This window comes from Vulpes lagopus, chromosome X, assembly GCF_018345385.1.
Source record: "Vulpes lagopus strain Blue_001 chromosome X, ASM1834538v1, whole genome shotgun sequence".
Lineage (NCBI taxonomy): Eukaryota > Metazoa > Chordata > Mammalia > Carnivora > Canidae > Vulpes > Vulpes lagopus.
The window spans coordinates 122376056-122397410 of NC_054848.1; the positions used below are offsets into that span (position 1 = coordinate 122376056).

The 21355-nt window shown below is 48.0% G+C and overlaps 1 protein-coding gene and 1 pseudogene across 1 annotated transcript; one reads left to right on the forward strand and one right to left on the reverse strand.

Moving 5' to 3' along the window:
* Positions 1–1880: 1880 nt before the first annotated feature.
* RAB39B (RAB39B, member RAS oncogene family) lies at positions 1881–8021 on the reverse strand. Its single transcript, XM_041740145.1, has 2 exons — positions 7639–8021; positions 1881–4796 (listed from the first exon to the last, which is right to left on the reverse strand). Exons 1-2 carry the CDS (start codon positions 7851–7853, stop codon positions 4370–4372), a joined length of 642 nt encoding a protein of 213 aa, XP_041596079.1. The 5' UTR covers positions 7854–8021; the 3' UTR covers positions 1881–4369.
* An 861-nt stretch (positions 8022–8882) lies between these two features.
* Positions 8883–11765, forward strand: LOC121483497 (annotated as a pseudogene).
* The last annotated feature ends 9590 nt before the right edge of the window (positions 11766–21355 follow it).

Sequence of the window (21355 nt, forward strand, 5' to 3'; positions counted from 1 at the left end):
ATGGAGATGGATATTTGGATATTTTGAAGGTATTGTGAAGAGTTGACAGTGCTTGGCGCTGGATCTGCTATGAGAGGCGGGGACAAGGGACGAATTAAGGATAAGTGCTAAGTTTCTGTGTGGAACAAAGGGATGGATGGGTGTTTCATTTATGAAGCTGAGAGGGATTGGGGTGCAAGGAACACGTGATAAAAATTGAGCTCCTGCAGGATGTGTTGAATGTGAGGCATTTGTGGCTGTTGAGTGGGCAAGTGGGCTGTATTGGATCATGCTCAGAGTGGGCTGCGGCGCTCCATGAGAGAACGGAGAGCAAGAAAAGAACTGGAAAAAGAAAAGAATTGGGTCTCCCACAGAACCGAGGACAACAGCTTCCCAAGGGGCTTGGTGTAGGCAGAAATCGCTCCACCAGTGCTGTGCCGACAGAGGTCATCCGTGACTTCCTGCCCCTTGAGCCCTATGGGTGTATTTTGGTCCTAATATCTCATAAATCCCCTGCCGCGCTGCGATACTACTTCTTCATTCCTTCCGGTGAAAGCAGACTCTCCAGGCTTTCCGTTCTCTCCTCCTAAGTTTCTTTGCTCTTTACTGTACACCTGAAACTCTGTCGTTCCCCACGGAAGACTGAAGAATCACCCTCTATGTCGAACTGTCAGGAACAGCTTCTTTAGACTCGGGAAGCTGCTTGCAGGTTTGGAGGCTGTTGGTTTCAGAGGTGATGGAGCTGAGGGAGAAATGCAGCCACTTGTCTCAGGAAAGGGAATTCCAGAGACAGTAAAGAGCAAGTACAAAGGCCCTGAGGTGTGAACGTGCCTGGTGTGTTTGAAGAACGTTTCAACATCTCACCTAAGAGCCGGATTCGGGGTGCTTAGAAGGTAGAGCCAGCATAGCCAGATACCTCAAACATGGACTATGAAGCAGAGCAGTCAAGGATGACTCCGAGGTTTTTGTCAAAAGTACACAGGAGGAGGAGGTTGCCATTTACTGACGAAGGAAAGGTCATGGTAAGAACAAATTTGGGGGGAGGGGGTCGGGAATTAGCAGCTAGTTTGGGGGCATTTTAAATTTCTGACGCCTATTAGACATTCGAGTGGGAATGTTGGGTAGGCCGTTGCTTATGAAGGTCTGCGGTCCATGCAAAAGGGACAAGCTGGACATATAAATCCAGGACTCATTGGCTGATGTGTGGTATTTGCAGCCACGGGACTGAATCAAGTCGCCAAAGAAATTCACTGGCGAAAAGATGACCCGTCCCTGGAGGTTCTAAGGTGAATGGAATGATAAACTATATTGAATGTCGTCGCATGGGTGGCTTTCCCTTCCTACATTTGTCCCTTCCTCCCTCCTTCGCTCATGACTATAAACATGCTAAAGCTGTGCGGCGCTCAGCCTTCCTCTGCCCAGACTCGGAATCCAACATCTTTCCCTCTTTCCCCCTCCCCCGAAGGTGTGCCATGGACCCCATGCACTGTTGTGAACTATTGTGTTCTGATCTGTGTCCCACACCGCAGGGGACCCTGACACAAACAGCATTTTTGCCATAGAGTGGGACCCGAAAGAGCCGAGGCGACTGAGCCTGGGGAACAGAAGACTTTCCAGGGAGGGATGACAGTAGTTGGGATCGGCTCCCTGGGGTCAGAATTAAGATCCTTGACTAAACGTGGCAGTCATTCGACTTGAGCCTGCTAGAACCAACTTTTCCGAAGGTGGCATGGGATTCTCAGGCAGTGGCAAGGCCTCTGTGACTTTCAACATGATGATTGTATGACTTTCTAAAAATCATATTCCTGTTCTGGCTTTGAGGTGTTTGCATGCTGTGTGTCAGAGCTAACCGATAGCCTTTGTGGTGGAAATAGCTACAACACACACTTGAAATCTCACAGTCACGTAATCAACCATTTTACTAAATACAAGCAAATTCTCATTCACATACAGCTAAAGAAAACATTTTTTCCACATTTCATTACAATGCACAACAAAGTGAGGGAAAGTTTACAGTACATTTTATTCTGGAATAGGAGACAATCTAATCCAACATGCAGTTGTGGTCTTTGTTACAAGTTAGTTGATCTTTTCTTTTACCTATGTAGTAAAATAGCTTCTAAAGCTTTATCCTTAGTATTGTATTAACACCTGATTTTTTCACACGTATTTTCTAAAACCCACTTATTGCAGTGACAACAGCACTGAATTCTACTAAAATGATTTTTAAGATTTCTAGAACTTGTGTAAGCAATTAAGCTCAGCCACCTTTGCTGGGTCCTATGCTGAGTATTTTTAAACCTGCCTAAAACAATGCAAGGAATGGGAACAGTATACATAGAGTGTATTTGAGACAAGAAAACCATAAAGAAGTTTTGTTTCTCTACTCTTGGAACTGACAGGATCCACTCAACTCACTTACGCACTGGGAAATCTTGCTTCCGGAATCTTCTTGATATAATTCACTATAGTAGTCGATGAAACTTTGCATCACTCCCATTGCCCATCTTTCATTTGCCTTCTAAAACCACAAAGCTGGCAACTTAATGACTCCACCCAAGCCAGGTCATGTGAAATGAATGTTGAGGTGATGATTGATTCACTTGTAGTTGACGCTGCAGGTTCATCCGAGGCGGTTGTTTCCGTAGTTTTCATTACTTGGCTGCTTCATTCTGGCGGAAGTTAAGTTCTCAAACTTTGTTCAGATTCAGTCACATTCATACTGAAGTTCAATATTATATGTCACAGCAATTTACCATCGCCAGGCTTTCCTATCACGATGGATACGCGACACCTGACTACTCAGAAGTGTTTTCTCACTGGGAAAAGTATGGCTTTTGCCTAGCTCGACTGGCTACAATCCAGAGAATAATTTAAAGCACGATCTCTCTTCAAGAACGTAATGGAACCTTAAGCCAACCATCTCGATTTTCTGATGTAGTTAGTTGGATGTCTGTTCACCTGAGAATTAAGAGCTGACTCTCTAGGGTACACGAGAACCCAGTGTAGGTATATGGCAAACAGGTGGCTAAGGTCATTGTGAGGTGAGTGTCTTATCCCCATCCCACCCCCCGTTGCTGTATTTGGTTCCTTTCAAGGATCTGTCCACTGTGTTTCAGTGACAAGAACACTTGTAGCCCACACAGTTTCAATGTTCTTAGGTGTGCAATCGTTCACTTGTTTAAAGCCCTCTTGTCATTAATACCTGAATTGGCTTTACCTTTTGTTTCATCCCCGGGTTCCCTTAGGATTACAGCTGAGTCGTGAGCAATAAGGAAACATCTCCTAACACGCAGAGAACATTTATTTACAGTCATATCTCTTCCAAAGTAAACAAATGAGTAACAGTTCATTCATCTGACAGCAGGAACAAGATGATGCCGTGGGGCACGGGCCAGCAGTCGGTAGACCTTCCCCTTAGCCGCGTGAGTCTCCTGCTTCTTAGTTTACTCTCTCGTAAAATGGGGAAGAGAACCTCACAGGCCTGTTGTGATGATCAGGAAGTAATTCAGGGGACCGTGGAGCACGCGCGAGGGCCACGGCGCCTCTTGCTGGGCAGGTGCTCAGGGCAGGATCGATTAGCAAACGCTTGCCCCGGGCTCGTTTCACAGGCCGTCCCTGCACCTGTGCGTGGCCGCCGGGCCCCTGAAGAGGCAGCCCGGTGAACCCCTAGACAGAGGGTGTGGCGTGGATTGAGGTTCTTTGTTCTGCTTATCTGCTAATTTGCATGGGACGGTTCCTGCACACGGGTGGTTACCCCATCACCAGGGTGCGCGTTTGCTGGGCCGCGGGAACACGGCATGCGCAGTGTCCCCCCCCCCAGTCCCACCAGTCTTACTAGAACAACAGGCCTTGAGAGGGTCTTGGGAAGTGGCTGGTCGTGCCCCTCATTGTACAGGTGAGCTGTGTAGAGGCCGGTCAGTACCTTCGGACCAGACCCAGCACAGCCGCTCGGCGTAGGCCGTTCTCACTGATGGAGTCGATGTCACACTCCTTTTCAGTGCTGCTAATCATTTCCAATGTGAGACTGCGCCCCCCCGACAGATTTTTTTACGTGTGTGACCTACGAGTGAGCTGACACAGCAAGGAATCGCTTTCCTGTCTACGGGGGTCTTTCTCCGGACCAGCTCCCCGAACTCAGCCCTTGGCCCGCGGTGCAGGGACGGCACATGGAGCGGCCAAGGCCCAGACCAGGCCACAAACAGCGCCTGGCCCACGTCGCTCAGTCGGGCTCGCACGCCCCCCACGGCCTGGCATAGACGCCTCGAGAAGGAGGCTCACTGGGGATGTAAGATGGAGGTTGAGTCCACTCGGTCACGCAGGGATTCTTTTCCTCTCGATCGCTTGTGAGTTCAGGTGGGAGAGCGTGGCTTGGAAACAAAACGACTGACTAGCACAGACATCTCCTTTCTGATTTGACGACCTCTTCTGAAGAGTGAACCACATTCGGTACAAATCCACTCTTCACCCCTTCCCATCCCTCCTGGATCGTGATATCCCCCCTCTTAACCAGCTCATATATGTCTCTCGTCAGGTCTGTGAAGGCCTTCTCCACGTTAATGGCATCTCGGGCTGACGTTTCAATGTACTTCATGCCGTACGCAGCCGCCAGTTTCTCTGCCTCGTGGCGAGTCACTTGCCTCTGAGTATCCAGGTCACACTTGTGACCCACCAGAACAAACACAATTTGGTAGGGCTGAACGTGTACTTTGGTCTCTTCTAACCACTCATGGACATTCTGGAAGGACCTGCGGTTGGTGATGTCAAATAAGAGAAGACCACCTACTGAGTTCCTGTAGTAGGCGCGAGTGATGGATCTACAACACAAGAGACAGGTACACAGTCAAGGCCATGGCCGAAGCGCCGCACTGCATCCTACTCACATAGTGTGTTCGAGTGTGTCCGCTCAGGGACACGGTCCTCGAGGAAACATGCGCTGCTGTTTTCTAGGCAATGGAACGCAAGTGTCCTCCTCTAAGAGTGATCACCCGTGAAATTTCAAAGGGGCAGACTCTGACATGGTATCTTCTAGAAATGACTGCTCATGGCCTTACACGCAATTTTCACCCAATTCAGGTAGAAGCACAGCTCGGTCTCCCACCCGGGCAAAACGGGGTGCCGAAGGCCCGGGGCGTTACGAAGAGAAACGAAAGGGGATGAGTGTCAGAGTGTTCTCTGACCTGGGGAGCTCATGACAGATTCTAGTAGTTGACCCAGAATCTAAAAGATTAGAAATGGGGGCGCCTGGGGGGCTCAGCAGTTGGGTGTCTGCCTTCGGCCCAAGCCGTGACCCCGGGGTCCCGGGATCGAGTCCCGCATCGGGCTCCCTGCAGGGAGCCTGCTCCTCCCTCTGCCTGTGTCTCTGCCTCTCTCTCTCTCTCTCTCTCTCTCTGTCTGTCTCTCATGAACCAATCAATAAAATCTTTAAACAAGGATCAGAATGAATAAATTCATGCTAGTTGACGGAAAATGTTCATGAGGACATACAGGCATAGATTCCCGTTTATCAGCCTTCTCTGCGGAGAAACACATTCCATGTTTTATTTTCTAGGCCATGTGGAAATAGGAACATCGCGAATGGCCTGCAAAGGTGTGGAGCAGAGTGCCCGTCAGCCCTGCTTCCTGACACGTCTCAGAGAGGCTGACTCAGGAGCTGCCACTGGGGAAAAGTGCCGAAACAGCAAAAATTCCCCCTGAAAGTGATACGACTTCCCTGAGGCAGTGCACTTAGTATCTCTGAAGCCTAAAGCTCTACGTTCTAAAGCCTACGCTGTACCCTAACAGGAGGAACGTCCTCCAACATTGTAGCTTCTTGACTTGAGCGTACACACGGGACGGTACTTTGCGTCGAGCAGATTCGGGCTTACTAGAGGGTGTCGAAGCACTTGCCTCTACCATCACCCCTTTAGACTGCTGTGCTTTTTGATCTATGTCTATTTTTAGGTTTTCCATCTCCTTGGATGAGAAAGATAAACAATGGGGGACTCAATCGCTTAAGGCTTAGGACAAATGGCCCAGTGACAAGAGAACAAACAGTGTCCAGGGAATTCAAGCCCAAGCTACATGATGGGAAGAACGCACGTCACGAATGAGTCCAAGTCTCCGGACAGGCAAGTGAGCCCCGGAGACTGAAAGTGTTTCTGATTCTCTGATGTTTCCAGGCTCCCGGAGACGGGCGGGTGTCATCAGAAAATTCAGTGTGAACAGACGTTTTGATTTGTGAACAACTTGGTTCGGGAGTCAGTGAGCAAGCTGTGCAGTGGCCCCGTCAGACCTGTCCAAGACGTTATGGTCCTAAGGGTCTGTGCGTGTGTGGAAGGTGACAAAGGCTGTTACAGACACCGCACAAGGCTGCGGCGAAATCAAATCCTTCCGTTAATCAACATATTTTCTTGAGGTTAAAAGATCAATGAGAAACGAGGAAAGTATTGTGTGACCTACGTGGCAGAGAAGGGTGGTGATCCACAGAGAAGTCTCACAAATCATGATCACCCGATAAATACTGAGCCGTGGGCAGGGAACGGCTGTTCATACAGCAAGAGATTCCGACAAACAGACAAAAGGCACCTTTCTTCCCTCCTGACATGAGAAATGCAGCCACGAATGCCAAGTGACCCTGCGCAGGGATCTTTGCCACCGGGTGGTTTGTGGGAGTTCAGGGCGGGGGTGGGGGGGGCACAGGTTCGTGTCAGCTGTCCCCTGTGCTGCTCTTCAGCCCCTGGCCAGTGTTCCCTGTGCTCGGTGTTCAGTAGAGAAATGAATAAATAACCGTAAATAGATCTGAACACCAACAGGGCCATGGAGTCCTTCTGATCTAGTTCCCGCTGCTTTACGGGACTTCGGCTCGAGTTGTTCCGTGAAAGTTCTCTGTGTACCCTGCTCTCTGTCCCTTGCCCCTGGGCTTTTCCCGGCTCTGCTTGGGCGGTCCTGCTCCTCAGGCCTCCCCGGCCCGGGTCGCCTGGTGTGTGTTCAGGCCTATGGTCACCCACGATTCCCACTGCCCAGGAACAACAAAGGGTTGTGGCAGCAAAGTACACCTGTTCCTCGATTACTCGTTACCCGCGGGGCGTCGCAGTCGGGACCGGGCATCCCGCTAGCCACGGCCAGCACCGCGGCTCTCTGCAGGGTGGCTGCCGGCTCCGTCATTCCTGCCGCTGAGCCAGCGCGGAGGTGCCGCGAGGGGAGGGCCTGTGTGTGTTTTGTTTACGAGGCATCCTCTAGTGTGTCTGGGCGGTTTCCCCAGAAACCAGCCCGGCGCGTGCCTGCGGTGCGGGATGTGTGCGTGTGCGCTCGCCGGGCCACGGTCCGCGGGACCTCCTGCGGCTGATTGTGCGTGGCCCCGTGGGGGCTCTGTGTGTCAGGAGCTGTGTGTGCCTGTCGTGTGTCTCGAGCTGTCCGTGATGTTGGGATGACCTGGAAACATCTTGGCAAAGTAATGCAGAACGGGCCGGCTTGATGCAGCGCTCGGTCCCCGCCACTTCGCACCCGCGGGGAGCGTGGTGCAAGCCCGCGGTCGCCCACCCGCCTTCCCTCCGGGGCCTGCTCTCCGGGCAGCGGCAGCGGGGCCGGGGCCGGCGTCCCCGGACCCCGCGGCCGTGCCCCCGGGACTGCGCCTTCCCCGCACACCCCCCGCCGCTCGCGGCCCCGGTGCGCTCCCACCTGAACCTCTCCTGCCCCGCCGTGTCCCAGATCTGCAGCTTGATGCGCTTCCCCGGCTCGATCTCCACCAGCCGGGAGAAGAAATCCACCCCCACCGTGGGGTCCGAGACCTGGGCGAAGCGGCCCTCGGTGAAGCGGCGGATGAGGCAGGACTTGCCCACCGTGGAGTCCCCGATGACAATGAGGCGGAACTGGTACAGCCAGATGGCCTCCATGGCGCGGGCTAGGTCGGCCGCGGGCGCATCGCTGGCCCCGGAGCCCGAGGCGCCGTAGGCCCAGGCGCGGCGACAGCGCGGGGACGGGCGCCGCGCTCGCCGAGGTGATGAAATGGCAGCAGCATCAGCACCGCGCTCTGACTCATCGCCGACTCCGCGTTACTGTAATGCCGCGCGTAGACGCGACGCCCGGGCCGCCGCACTACCTGGAAGAGCGGCGCACGCAGAAACCGCGCGAGGAGCCCGCGCCCCGCCCCGCCGCGCCCGCCGCGCCCCGCCCCGCCGCGTCCCCGGCTCACCCCGCGCCCAAGGGCCAAAGCGGCCAAGGCGGGCGACGGGGCGCGCGGCAAGGCGCGGCCCCCCGCGGCCCGACCCGAGGATGCTCCGGCGCGGGGCGCGGCCGGGCGGGTGCAGGGACACGGGACGCCCCGCCCGGCGCCGCGCCACAGCCCTGGGGCCCGGGCACTGAGGAAGGAGTCGCTGGCACGGCCCGGCCGACGCGCCGGGCTCCCGCGGGGACGGCGCTGCGGCAGCGGCTGGCGCCGTGGACGCCCTCGGGGGACCGTCCGCAGGGACCGCGGAGCCCCGCGCCCCGAGGATCCCCAGCAGTGCGGGAAGCGCCCAGCGCCTCACCGTTTCTCCCCCCCCCCCCCAGCACCGGCCCCCGTTCCGTCGGAGGTGACAAGGTCCCCGTCGCTTGCTGTCGCAGCTCCCTGACCAGCCGGGTGCCAGTGCCGCGCAGTGCCCACCTGCGTGGCGTCTTAGGCCAAGGCCCGGCCAAAGCCTTTGTTCTGTTGGTGAAGACGCAACGCCCCGGCCCGCCCGCGCCATTGAAAACCGGGTTCATTGACGTAGGATCCTACAGTGACTCTGCTAAAAGCCCCCGAGCCGTATGTCCCGGGACTGACACTTGTGCCACCACAGTCAGTTTGAAGATGATCTCATCACCCCCAAAACGAACCCGCACTGCTTAGCCCGTGACCCCTCCACCATCCTGCCCCCCTAGTCCCAGGCACCCGCTGACGCACCTTCGATGTCTACACACTTCCTTATTGTGCACATTGCACGTAAAGGGAATCATGCACTATGTGCACTTTTGAATGTTCTGGACTTTTCACTTAAATGGAATCACGCAACATGTGCACTTTTATATTCCGGACACGGCACTTAAAGGGAATCCTACAACCAGCTTCTTTCACTTGCCACGATGTTTCAGACGCGCATGTACATTCCTTGGGATGGCTCAGTAGTGTCACTGTGCGGATGTCCTAGAATGTTTACCCGGTGATCGATCGACGGACTTTCGGGTTCTCTCCACCTTTGGCTATTATAAATAACGCTGCGATGGACATGCGTGTAGGAATGTTGGTTTGTGCACACTTTTGGAACTCTTGTCTTTGCGCCCAGGCGTGGAAATCCTGAGTTCGATAGTGACTGTACCAAGAACGCCTTGACGGCCCGCCGCACTGTTTTCCACACTGGCTGCAAGGTTTGACACTTCTGATTTCTCCACAACTTCCCCAGCACTTGTGGTTTTCTTTTTCTTTTCTTTTTTTAAAATGATTTATTTATTCATTCAGATAGGGCAAGAGAGAGGCAGAGACACAGGCAGAGGGACAAGCAGGCCCCATGCAGGTGGCCCGATGCAGGACTCGATCACGAGTCCCCAGGATCACGCCCCGGGCTGCAGGCAGCACTAAACCGCTGCGCCACCAGGGCTGCCCTGGTTTTCTGACTTTTTGATTCTAGACACCGTGCGTGTGAGCTGGTATAGCTCGTCGTGGTTTTGATTTGCTTTTCCCTGAGGACCGGTGGCGATGTGCATATTTTAACGCCCTTACTGGCCATTGTGTACCTTCCTTGAAGAGACGTACACTCCCATCCTCTCCCTATTTTTAAACTGCGTTGTCTTTTTATTAGTGAGTTGTAAGACTTGTTTATACATGCGAGGTACAAGTCCTTTATGGATACGTTATTTGTACATATCTCTCCCGTTTTCTTTACACTTTTTGCGATTTCTTGAGAGCGTCCTTTGAAGCACAAAGCCTTACATTTTGGTGAAATACAAGTCGTCTTTTCCCCCCTTTTGTTGCTCATGCTTCTGGTGCCATGTCTGAGAGTCCTTTGCCAAATCCAAGGTAATGAAGATTTACTCCTGTGTTTTTTCTAAGATTTTTGTAGTTTTAACATCCATTTACCTCGATGCTCTATTTCGAGTTGATTTCTGCATATGCTGTGACATAGGGGTCAACCTCCTTCTCTGGCGTATGGATATGTAATTGTCCAAGCACTGTTTGTTGGGGGACGTGATGCTTTCCCCGTTCAAGGATTTCGGCACCCTTGTGGAAAATCAATCGACTCTACGGGTTTCTTTCTGGACTCTCAATTTTATTCTGTCGGCTTGTATGTCTAGTCTTATGCCAGTAACACGTGGGCTTGGTTGTTGTGGCTTTGTAGTAAGTTTTGAAATCAGAAGTGTGAGTCCTCCTCCTGTGTTCTTTTCCAAGATTGTTTTGGTTACCTGGGGCCTCTTTTTTTTGGAGGGGGGCTCTTTTAATTCCATATGAGTTTTAAGATCAGCTTGTCTATTTTTGCAGATCACGTAGCTGGGATATTGAGATTATATTAAATTCACCAATCTATTTGAGGTATATTCATCTTAATAAAGCTAAGATTAGGGATCCCTGGGTGGGTAGGGAGAGATCTCTCTCTCTCTGTGTGACTATCATAAATAAAAAAAAAAACTAAGATTAATTAAGTCTTCTAATGCTTGAACATGCAACATCTTTCCATAATTTAGGTCTTTTTAAAGATTACTTTTTTGTATTTTATTTATTAATTATTAATGAGGGACAGAGGACAGAGAGAGAGGCAGAGACCCAGGCAGAGGGAGAAGCAGGCCCCACGCAGGGAGCCCGACGTGGGACTTGATCCCGGGTCCCCAGGATCATGCCCTGGGCCCAAGGCGGCGCTAAACCGCTGAGCCACCCGGGCTCCCCAAGATTTCTTTTAACAATTTTTTTTTTTTTGGTTTCAGTTTACAAGTCTTTTATTTTATTTTTTTTTAATGTTTGATCTTTTCAGTTTATTAGTCTTACACTTCTTTGGCTGTGTCTAAGTATTCCATTCTTTTTGATGCTGTTGTGAATGAAGTTTTCTTATTTTCATTTTCAGACTGTTCGTTGTGTTTAAAAATACAACAGAGGCTGTTTATAGCGGACATGATGGCTTCGAGGTCGCTTTGTGGAATTGGAGCGCTGGCTGCGCAAGGGCCACAGTCCCCATGGAGTCGCCACGGTCCGCCCTGTGGCACCGGGAGGTGCTGTTCCTACTGAGATGAGCAGGCAACTGGGCTGCAGAGGGAGGTCATGATGAGTGCGCAGAAGGGGCTGGACCCATAAGTATGCTGGTCCCATAGACACCTTCGAGCACGAAGGCCCACCCTAATTTAGTCCCATCTATCACCCACAAACAAATAGTGGGTTGCATCTTTGAAGAGGACAATAGTGCGTTCATCTTGTTCTGGCCACACAGAGGTGAGGTCAGTGATGCCCTAGCCGAGGAACCCATTACAAGCTGGTGCCCTACCAGTTGGCCACCCAGTCTTTGCACTAACTTACTCAAAACGGGCTATCAAGTTTCTCCTTTCCACTAAAGACCAGCCATCGCATTGGCTTCTTCTCCTGCCCCCCACCTGCCCAATACAATAGATTTTTAATTGATTTTATAATTTCCAGTCCTGCCAAACTCACTTACTAGTTCTCATGGTAATTGTCAGGGTGTTCCAAATGACTTGGTCAAACCGCTTGTCTGCAACTGATCATGTGAAATAAGATGATCGTGTGCTTTTTGTTTTTTTATTCTATTAATGTATGACATTAATTGATTTTTGGATGCTGAGTTAACCTTGCTTTCCTCATATAAATCCCACTTGATCATGGTGCATAGTTTATTAAATATGTTTTTAGATTTGGTTTGCTAGTATTTTGTTGAGGATTTCTGCATTCAACTTCATAGTATTTATTGGTCTGTAGTTTTCTTTTATTGTGATGTCTTCCTCTGGTTTTAGCATCAGGATAATATTGGCCTCATGGCATGGGCTCAGAAGTATTCCTTCCTCTTCTGCAATTTGGAAGATTGTGAAGAATTGGTTTTAATTCTTTTTAAATGGTTGCTAAGGCTCAACCCATTTGGGCCTGGGCTTTTCTCTGGGGGTAGTATTTTGATTACTAATTCAATCTCTTCACTTGTTATAGGTCTATTCAGATTATTTCTTGCTCTTTAAACATTTTTTTAAGATCTTATTGATTTATTCATGAGAGACAGAGAGACAGCGAGGCAGAGACACAGGCAGGGAGAGAAGCAGGCTCCATGCAGGGAGCCTGACGTGGGACTCGATCCCGGGTCTCCAGGATCACGCCCTGGGCTGAAGGCGGCGCTAAACCGCTGAACCACCAGCGCTGCCGTCTTTAAAAATTTTTAAATGTATTTTATTTAACCAAATATATCCAAAAACTATCATCGATTTTATAATCATTCAATTTATGACCAATATAAGATTATGAATGAAATGTTAGTAATTTTTGTTCTACGTGTCAGAAATTAGACACCTGCAGCAAGCACATCTCAACTTGCACCAGCAATGTCACTATGTCTTGTGTCGGTGCAACCCCCACAGCTGCATCCTCCCCCTACAACTTCTTCTCAAGACCCACTGGCTAGTGACCTAGGCCTCACCCCACTCTCCTCTCAGGTTACATCACAGAGCCCACAGGCACGGAAGTGGGGGTACATATACTCACCCTGTCTAGCGTGCTCAGGTGCTTACTTTCTCCCCACCTCAAGGCACCCAAGTTCTTTTTTTTTTTTTTTTAGATTTTATTTATTTATTCATGATAGACACAGAGAGGAGAGAGAGGCAGAGACACAGGCAGACGGAGAAGCAGGCTCCACGCTAGGAGCCCGACGCAAGACTCGATCCCGGGACTCCAGGGTCGCGCCCTGGGCCAAAGGCAGTCGCTAAACCGCCGAGCCACCCAGGGATCCCCGGGCACCCGAGTTCTAAAAGGAAGCGATGGTCACCACAAAGCCACCGGGGGGGGGGGGTGGTCTGCCAGCTGGCCACTGGTGTTAAAAGGCCAGAGGCAGGAGTCTGAAGCCCCTGTAAGTATCTCACCCCCAGTGGCCCTCCGCTCTAGCAGCTGTCTCTTGAGTCAGCTTCAGCAGTTTGTATGTTGGTAGGAATTTTTCCATTTCATCGAAGTTATCCAATTTGTTGGCATACACTTGTTCATAGCATTCTTTTATGATCCTTTTAAATTTTGTAAGGTCAGTAGTAATATCCCCTCTTTCATTTCTGATTGTAGTAATCTGAGTCTTCCCTCTCTCTTTTTTTCTTGGTCAATCTAGCTAAAAGTTTGTCGATTTTGTTGATCTTTTCAAAGAACCAACAACTTTTGTTGATTCTATTTTTAATTTACTTTCCACTTCATTTATCTCTGCTAGAAATTTAGTATTTCCTTCCTTCACCTTGATTTATTTATTTTTCTTTTTTTTCTCTTTTAAAGATTTTATTTATTTATTCATGATAGACACAGAGAGGAGAGAGAGGCAGAGACCCAGGCAGAGGGAGAAGCAGACTCCATGCAGGGAGCCCGACGCGGGAGTCGATCCCGGGCCTCCAGGATCACACCCTGGGCTGAAGGCGGCGCTAAACCGCTGAGCCCCCCGGGCTGCCCCTTTCACCTTGATTTACTTTTTTCTTATCTTTCTTCTAGTTTCTTAAGGTGTAAGGTTAGGTTATTGATTTGAGATCTTCGTTTTTTTAAACAGTCATGTACAGCTATAAACTTCCCCCTCAGCACTGCTTTATCTCCATCTCATAAATTTTGGTATCCTGTGTCTTTGTTTTCATTAATCTCAAATTGTAGGGATCCCTGGGTGGCGCAGCGGTTTGGCGCCTGCCTTTGGCCCAGGGCGCGATCCTGGAGACCCAGGATCGAGTCCCACATCGGGCTCCCAGTGCATGGAGCCTGCTTCTCCCTCTGCCTCTGTCTCTGCCTCTGTCTCTCTCTGTGTGACTATCATAAATAAATAAAATTTTTAAAAAATCTCAAATTGTATTCTGATTTCTACTTTGAATTCGTTTTTGAGCCATTTGTTATTTGGGAGTGTTTGGTTTAATTTCTATGTGTTTGTGTGTTTCCCACATTTTTTCTTGCGATTGATTTTGAATTGTATTCCATGTGGTCTTAGAATGTACTTTATATGGTTTGTATCCTCTTAAATTTCTTGAAGTCATCTATGGCTTACCACACGGGTTTATTCTGGACAATATTCCATGTGCACTTGAAAAAATGTATTTTCTGTTTTTGGGCGTCGTGTTCTATATATGTGTCTTAGGTCTAGTTGTTTTTTTCTTGTTTTGGTCTAGTTGGTTTTTAGTGTTGTACAAGCCTTCTGTTTTCTTCTTGATCTTCTATAGAGTTGTCCTGGCCACTATTGGAGGTGAGGTGTCTTCAACTATTTTTATAAAGATTTTATTTATTTATTCATGAGAGACACAGAAAGAGGCAGAGAGAGAGAGAGAGGCAGAGACCCAGGCAGAGGGAGAAGCAGGCCCCATGCAGGAGCCCGACGCGGGACTCGATCCCGGGACCCCGGGGTCACAGCCTGGGCCGAAGGTGGTGCTAAACTGCTGAGCCACCCAGGGACCCCAAAGTCTTCAACTATTATTGTTGAAATAAACTTCATAGTGGATTGACACTTTCATCAATAGGAAATATTCCTGTTTATCTCCAGTAACCTTTTCTTGTTGTTGTTTGGAAGTCTATTTTGTGTGATACTAGCATAAGCACTTCAACTTTTTTGTAGTTGCTGTTTGCATAATATATCTTTTGCCATATATTTTTTATTTATTTATCTATCTATCTATCTATCTATTTATTTTGCCACATATATTTTTTAAAGATTTATGTGTTTATTCATGAGAGACACAGACAGAGAGAGAGAGAGGCAGAGACACAGGCAGAGGGAGAAGCGGGCTCGCTGCAGGGAACCCGATGTGGGACTTGATCCTAGGATGCCGGGATCACACCCTGGGCCGAAGGCAGATGCTCACTCACTGAGCCACCCAGGCGTCCCTTTTGCCATATTTTTTTACATTCAATCAATTTGCATTGTGGGATATTAAGCATTTCTACTGTATATGTAGTTGTATCAGTTTTGAAAATCCACTCTCAAAATCTTTGCTTTTTTAATTAGATTTTCTTATTGTGATCATTAATATACTGGGATTTATGTGTGTCATTTAATCTAATTTTTCCTTTTCCATATATCTTATGGGATTTTTTATTCCTCTATTCCTCGTGTCTGTTCATTGCTTTCTGCCCATTTTTAAACTGGATTATTTGTTTTCTGGGTGTTGAGATTTATGTTTTTCATATATTTTTGATACTAACCCTTTATCAGCTATGTCATTTGCAAATATTTTTTCCCATTCTGAGGGCTGCCTTTTAGTTTTGTTGATTATTTTCCTGTGCTGTGCTTTTTAATTTTTTTATTTAACTTTAAAATTTTAATTTAATTAATTATATTTAAATTCAATTTGCCAACATATAGAACAACACCCAGTGCTCATCCCGTCAAGTGCCCCCCGCAGTGCCCGTCACCCAGTCACCCCCACCCCCCGCCCTCCTCCCCTTCCACCACCCCTAGTTCGTTTCCCAGAGTTAGGAGTCTCTCACGTTCTGTCTCCCTTTCCGATATTTCCCACTCATTTTCTCTCCTTTCCCCTTTATTCCCTTTCACTAATTTTTATATTCCCCAAATGAATGAGACCATATCATGTTTGCCCTTCTCCGATTGACTTACTTCATCACCATAATACCCTCCAGGTCCATCCGCGTTGAAGCATTTGCTTCAAATGGTGGGTATTTGTCATTTCTAATGGCTGAGGAATATTCCATTGTATACACAGACCACAGCTTCTTTATCCATCATCTGTCCATGGACACCGAGGCTCCTTCCACAGTGTGGCTATTGTGGACATTGCTGCTGTGAACATCGGGGTGCAGGTGTCCCGGCGTTTCACTGCATCTGTATCTTTGGGGTAAATCCCCAGCAGTGCAATTGCTAGATCATAGGGTAGCCCTATTTTTAAATTCTTAAGAAGCTTTTTATCTTGATGAAATCCTAATGGTTCATTTTTTTCTTTTGTTTTCCTTGCCTCAGGAAACATCTAGAAAGAAGTTGCTATGGCCAATGTCAAAGAGTTTAGTGCTTTTGACAGTTTCAGGTCTCACATTTAGGCTTTTAATTCATTCTAATTTATTTTTGTGTATGATTTAATAAGTGGTCCAGTTTCCTTCTTCTACATGTTCCTGTCCAGTTTTTCCAACACCACTTATTGAAGAGACTCTCTTTATCCCATTGGGCATTCTTTCCTGCTTTTTTGAAGATTGACCATATAGTTGTGGGTTCATTTCTGGGTTTTCTATTAGGTTCTATTGATCTGTGTGTTTGTTTTTGTGCTAATGCTGTAATGTTTTGATCACTTCAGCTTTGTAATACAACTTGAAGTCCAGGGCAGCCCCGGTGGCTCAGCAGTTTAGCGCCGCCTTCAGCCCAGGGCGTGATCCTGGAATCCCGGGATCGAGTCCCACGTCGGGCTCCCTGCATGGGGCCTGTTTCTCCCTCTGCCTCTCCCTCTCTCTCTCTGTGTCTCTCATGAACAAATAAATAAAACCTTAAAAAAATAACTTGAAGTCCAGAATTGTGATGCCTCCAGCCTTTCTTTTCTTTTTCAAGGTTGCTTTAGCTATTTGGGGTCTTTGATGGCTCTGTCAGAATGTCTGAAGTTAAAAGTCTGAAGAAATAAGTATTGGCAAGAAAGTGGAGAAAAAGAAATCCTTGTGAAATGTTGATGGGAATGTAAAGTGACATAGCTGCTGTGAAAAGCAGGATGGAAGTTTCTTAAAAAAATAAAAATCAAAGTGCAATATGATTCAGTAATTCTAGTACTGGGTATTTCCCCAAAGAAAATGAAAACACAGGGCACCTGGGTGGATTAGTCATTGGGCATCTGCCTTTGGCTCAGGTCTTGATCCTGGGGTCCTGGGATCGAGTCCTGCATCAACTCCCCGCAGGGAGCCTGCTTCTTCCTCTGCCTGTATCTCTGCCTCTCTCTGTGTGTCTCATGAGTAAATAAATAAAATATTTTAAGCAAATGAAGACACTAGTTTGAAAAGATACACGCACCCCTATGTTTATTGCAGCACTACTTACAAAAGCCAAAATATGGAAACAGCCCAAGTGTTTCTTGATAGATGAATGGATAAGGAAGGTGTGGTATGTACACACAGTGGAACATTACTCAGCCATCAGAAGAGTGCAGTCTTGCCACTTGCAATGACCCGGATAGAGCTAGAGGGTATAATGCTAAGTGAAGGGAGTCAGAGGAAGACAAATACAGGATTTCACTCATGTGGAATAAGAAACAAGAGAATGAAAGAGAAAAAGTGGAAAGAAAGAAAGAGAAAGAAAGAAAGAAAAAAAGAAAAGCAAGAGGGTAGCCCAGGTGGCCCAGCGGTTTAGCGCCGCCTTCGGCCCAGGGCGTGATCCTGGGGTCTCGGGATCGAGTCCTACATCGGGCTCCCTGCTTCTCCCTCTGCCTGTGTCTCTGCCTCTCCCTCTCTGTGTCTCTCATGAATGAATAAATAAATAAAATCTTAAAAAAGAAAGAAAGAAAAGACAAAAAAACAAAACAAAAACACCCAGACTCTTAACTGCAGAGAGCAGACTGGTGGTCCCCAGCGTGGAGGTGGGTCGGGGAGTGTGTGAAACAGGTGAGGGGGATTAGGAGTACACGTATCTTGGCAAGCACTGAGTAGTGTCTAGAACTTTTGAACCACTATATTGTAAAGCCCAAATTAATATAACGCCGTCTGTTAGCTATACTGCAATTAGAATAGAAGCTAAGGAAACGGCATTGGTATATAACTAATAACTAAATTCCACACTTTATTCAAATTTCACTTATTTTTCCTGATTTTTTCCTAATTTCCCCTTTTTCTTTCCAGTAGTCCATCTAGGATACCACATTACATTTTGTCAACATGTCTCCTTAGCCTCCCCTGGGCTGTGACCGCTTCTCAAAGTTTCTTGGTTTTTGACAAGATAGAGAGGCCTTTGAGGAATACTGCTCGGGGATTTACTAGAGTGTTTCTCATTCGGCTTTGTTTGATATGATTATTATGCTTCAGCTAGTTAGGATTAGACCCCTCTAATGTGAATGTTTGCTTGCTCCATGTTGTCTAAGTTAAGATCCCCTTAGATCTCTGGGGGCTCAGCGGTTGAGCATCTGCCTTGGGCCCCGGGTGTGATCCCGGGGTCCCGGGACCGAGTCCCGCGTCGGGCTCCCTGCGTGGAGCCTGCTTCTCCCTCTGCCTGGGTCTCTGCCTCTCTCTCTCTCTTTCTCTGTCTCTCTCATGAATAAATAAATAAAATCTTAAAAGAAAATCCCTTAAGTTACCGTCATTTTTAAGAATTTTGTTTTCTCTTTGCTGTTCAGCTCGGGGGCGATCACCCCGTCTTCCAGATCACACCGCGTTCTTCTGCATCTTGTAACATCCTGCTGATCACCTCTAGAGTAGTTTTCATTCCAGTTACTGTATTCTTCAACTTCGATTCGTTCTTTCTTATATTCTCTGGTTCTTTGTTGATATTCTCAGTGAGGTCATCCACTCTTTCGTCTGGTGAGCATCCTTATGATCATTACTTTTTAAAAAAATAATAAATGTATTTTTTATTGGTGTTCAGTTTGCCAACATACAGAATAACACCCAGTGCTCATCCCATCCAGCGCCCCCCTCAGTGCCCGTCACCCAGTCACCCCCACCCCCACCCTCCTCCCTTTCCACTGCCCCTTGTTCATGTCCCAGAATTAGGGGTCTCTCATGTTTTGTCACCCTCATTACTTTGAACTCCTTTTAAGGTAGATTTGTTACTGCCATCTCGTTTAGTTCTTTTTCTGAGGTTTTGCCTTGTTCTTTTATTTGCCACGTGTTTCTCTGTCTCCTGGCTTCGCCCGACTTTCTGTATTTGTTTCTATGAATTAGGCAGAACCAGTACTTCTCCTAAATTTGAAAGGACGCTCTTATGTATGGTGCCCCCCCGTGTAGGCTGTGTGTGCTTGGGGAATTGGGAAGGCTAGCGAGAGCTTTGGGTGGCGTGGCCTGGGGCTGCGGGGCTGCTATAGTGGGCGGGAAGAGCTGAAGTGGATACAAGCTCGGGTGTCTCAGGGTGCTTAGCACGGGGGCACCCTGGTAGGCATGAGCTGGGTGTTCCCTGGATGCTCTGTGCAGGGAGTGCCTAGGGGGTGGTTAGTGGAACTAGGAAGGTCCCAGAATGCTGTCCACCAGGAGTGCCCTTACCAAGTCATCTGGAACCAAAGTGGTGTAGGCCTGGAGGGTCCAGGGTGCTCTGTGTCTGTGTTGCCTTCATGAGATGGCTGGACCTGTCGTGAGTACTGACCCAGGGGGTTCTGGCGCGGGCCATGCTGGGGTCGCTTTTGTGGGATGGTTGGGGCTAATGTGGGCTGCGGCCTAGGAACTCACTAAGGCAGCAGGCCAGTTAGGGTGTTCAGACTGCGCACTGGTCCGTGCTTGCAAGGGAGAGGGGGATGCGAATTGTGGAGCTCACCGACCCCTCCAACCCAGAGAAAGTTCGAACAGCTCCCTCACCTTTGGATGCGGTTCTAGGGCTAGTTCCTCTATGTTCTAGTTGCCCTTTTGGGTCATGGCCTTTTTTTCAGTTTCCCGGGGCAGACAACTCTGCTCCTGGTCCCTCAGTACTATCTCTCCCCACTGCAGTCCACAGCGTGGGGTGGGGGGCCCTTGGTGATTGCGTCTCTACCTCTCCCGCTGTTCTCGATGTGGTCTCTGTCTCCTGTTGTGTGGAAGCTGTTTAGGCAGCTCTCGGTTCTTCGGGAGGAGCCGCTCCATAGTGCACGTCACTTGGTGTGTTCTGCAGAAGAGCTGGCCCCAGGGGATTCCTATATCACCATCTGGGACCAGAAGCTGTAGTTCCACTTATTTGAAACTTTTAATTTTTATATGATTATACTTTTATCCATAACGTAGCTTCCCACAACAGTAATGTTCGTGTAACTATTGTACTTACACTTCTTACAGTTGTTGGTAGGCCCAGTGGTACAGAATTTTTCAGGTTATGGTTTAATTTTTTCTTTTTCTATGACCTTGATATTTGAAACTAGCTTCACTGAATATGAAATCCTTGGTTCACACTTTTTTCTTCGAATTTCTTGAAAATGTTGTTTCGGGGCCTTGCCTTATATGTTGTTTTTGGAAAGCCTGATTCAGATTAATTAATTCCCCTTCATGAATTGTTTCATCTTTTTGCCTAGAGGCTGTGAGGATAAATTTTCTTTATCTCTTATGCCTAATAATTTTACTAGGATACGTCTTGGAGTTGATCATTTTGTTATTTGTTTTTTTCCCCAGAAAACCAGTGGGACCTTTCAATGTGTAGACTAAAGCCTTTCACTCTGGAAAAATTTTCTTGGATTATAGGTTTAAATCTTTTAAATATTAGCTCTGTTACATTGTTTTGTTTTTCTTCCTCGGTAATTCTAATTAGACACTGCTATTCCTTTGCTTCTTTTTCAATTTACCAATTTCTTTCTGATCCTTTTTACTTTCTTCTTTATTTTCCTTCTCTCAGTTATTTTTTTGACTTTTTCAATGCACCTTATTAAACTTTCTTGAGTCTCTTTTCCCTTTGCCACCTTTTAATTTATCTTCACTTTTTAAGAAAGATTTTGTTTATTTATTCATGAGAGACACAGAGGAGAGAGAGAGAGAGAGAGAGAGAGAGAGAGAGAGAGAGAGAGAGACAGGCAGAGAGAGAAGCAGACTCCACGCAGGGATCCCGGGTGCGGGACTTGATCCAGGGTCTCCGGGATCATGCCCCGGGCCCAAGGCAGCGCTAAACCGCTGAGCCACACACTTCTTCACTTTGTCTTCACTTCTGAGATAATTTTATCTCTTACTTCCATTTATTTCCTAGTTTTATCTAATTTCTCTCCGTTTTTTTTTCTTGATTTTTTTGAATGTCTGAATCCAGCTAATGTTTTTCATATCCCCAAATATTTGCCTGCATGTATTTAATTCCGTTTGGGATGTTGTCTTACAGGATTTTTTTTTTCTGATTCACAGTTGTTTTCTAAAAGGAGATACCAGTTGAGGTGTATTGAATCTTGTTTTCTGGGGATCCCTGGGTGGCGCAGCGGTTTGGCGCCTGCCTTTGGCCCAGGGCGCGATCCTGGAGACCCGGGATCGAATCCCACATCGGGCTCCCGGTGCATGGAGCCTGCTTCTCCCTCTGCCTGTGTCTCTGCCTCTCTCTCTCTCTCTGTGACTATCATAAATAAAAAAAAATTTAAAAAAAAAGAATCTTGTTTTCTGACTTTTTTTGATAATAAT

Bases quoted from the DNA above. Each gene is read 5' to 3' on its own strand.
- RAB39B (XM_041740145.1), bottom strand. From the start codon at position 7,853: ATGGAGGCCATCTGGCTGTACCAGTTCCGCCTCATTGTCATCGGGGAC. The intron at 4,797-7,638 runs GTGGGAGCGCAC...CTTGTGTTGTAG, and splicing joins GCGGGGCAGGAGAGGTTCAG to ATCCATCACTCGCGCCTACT.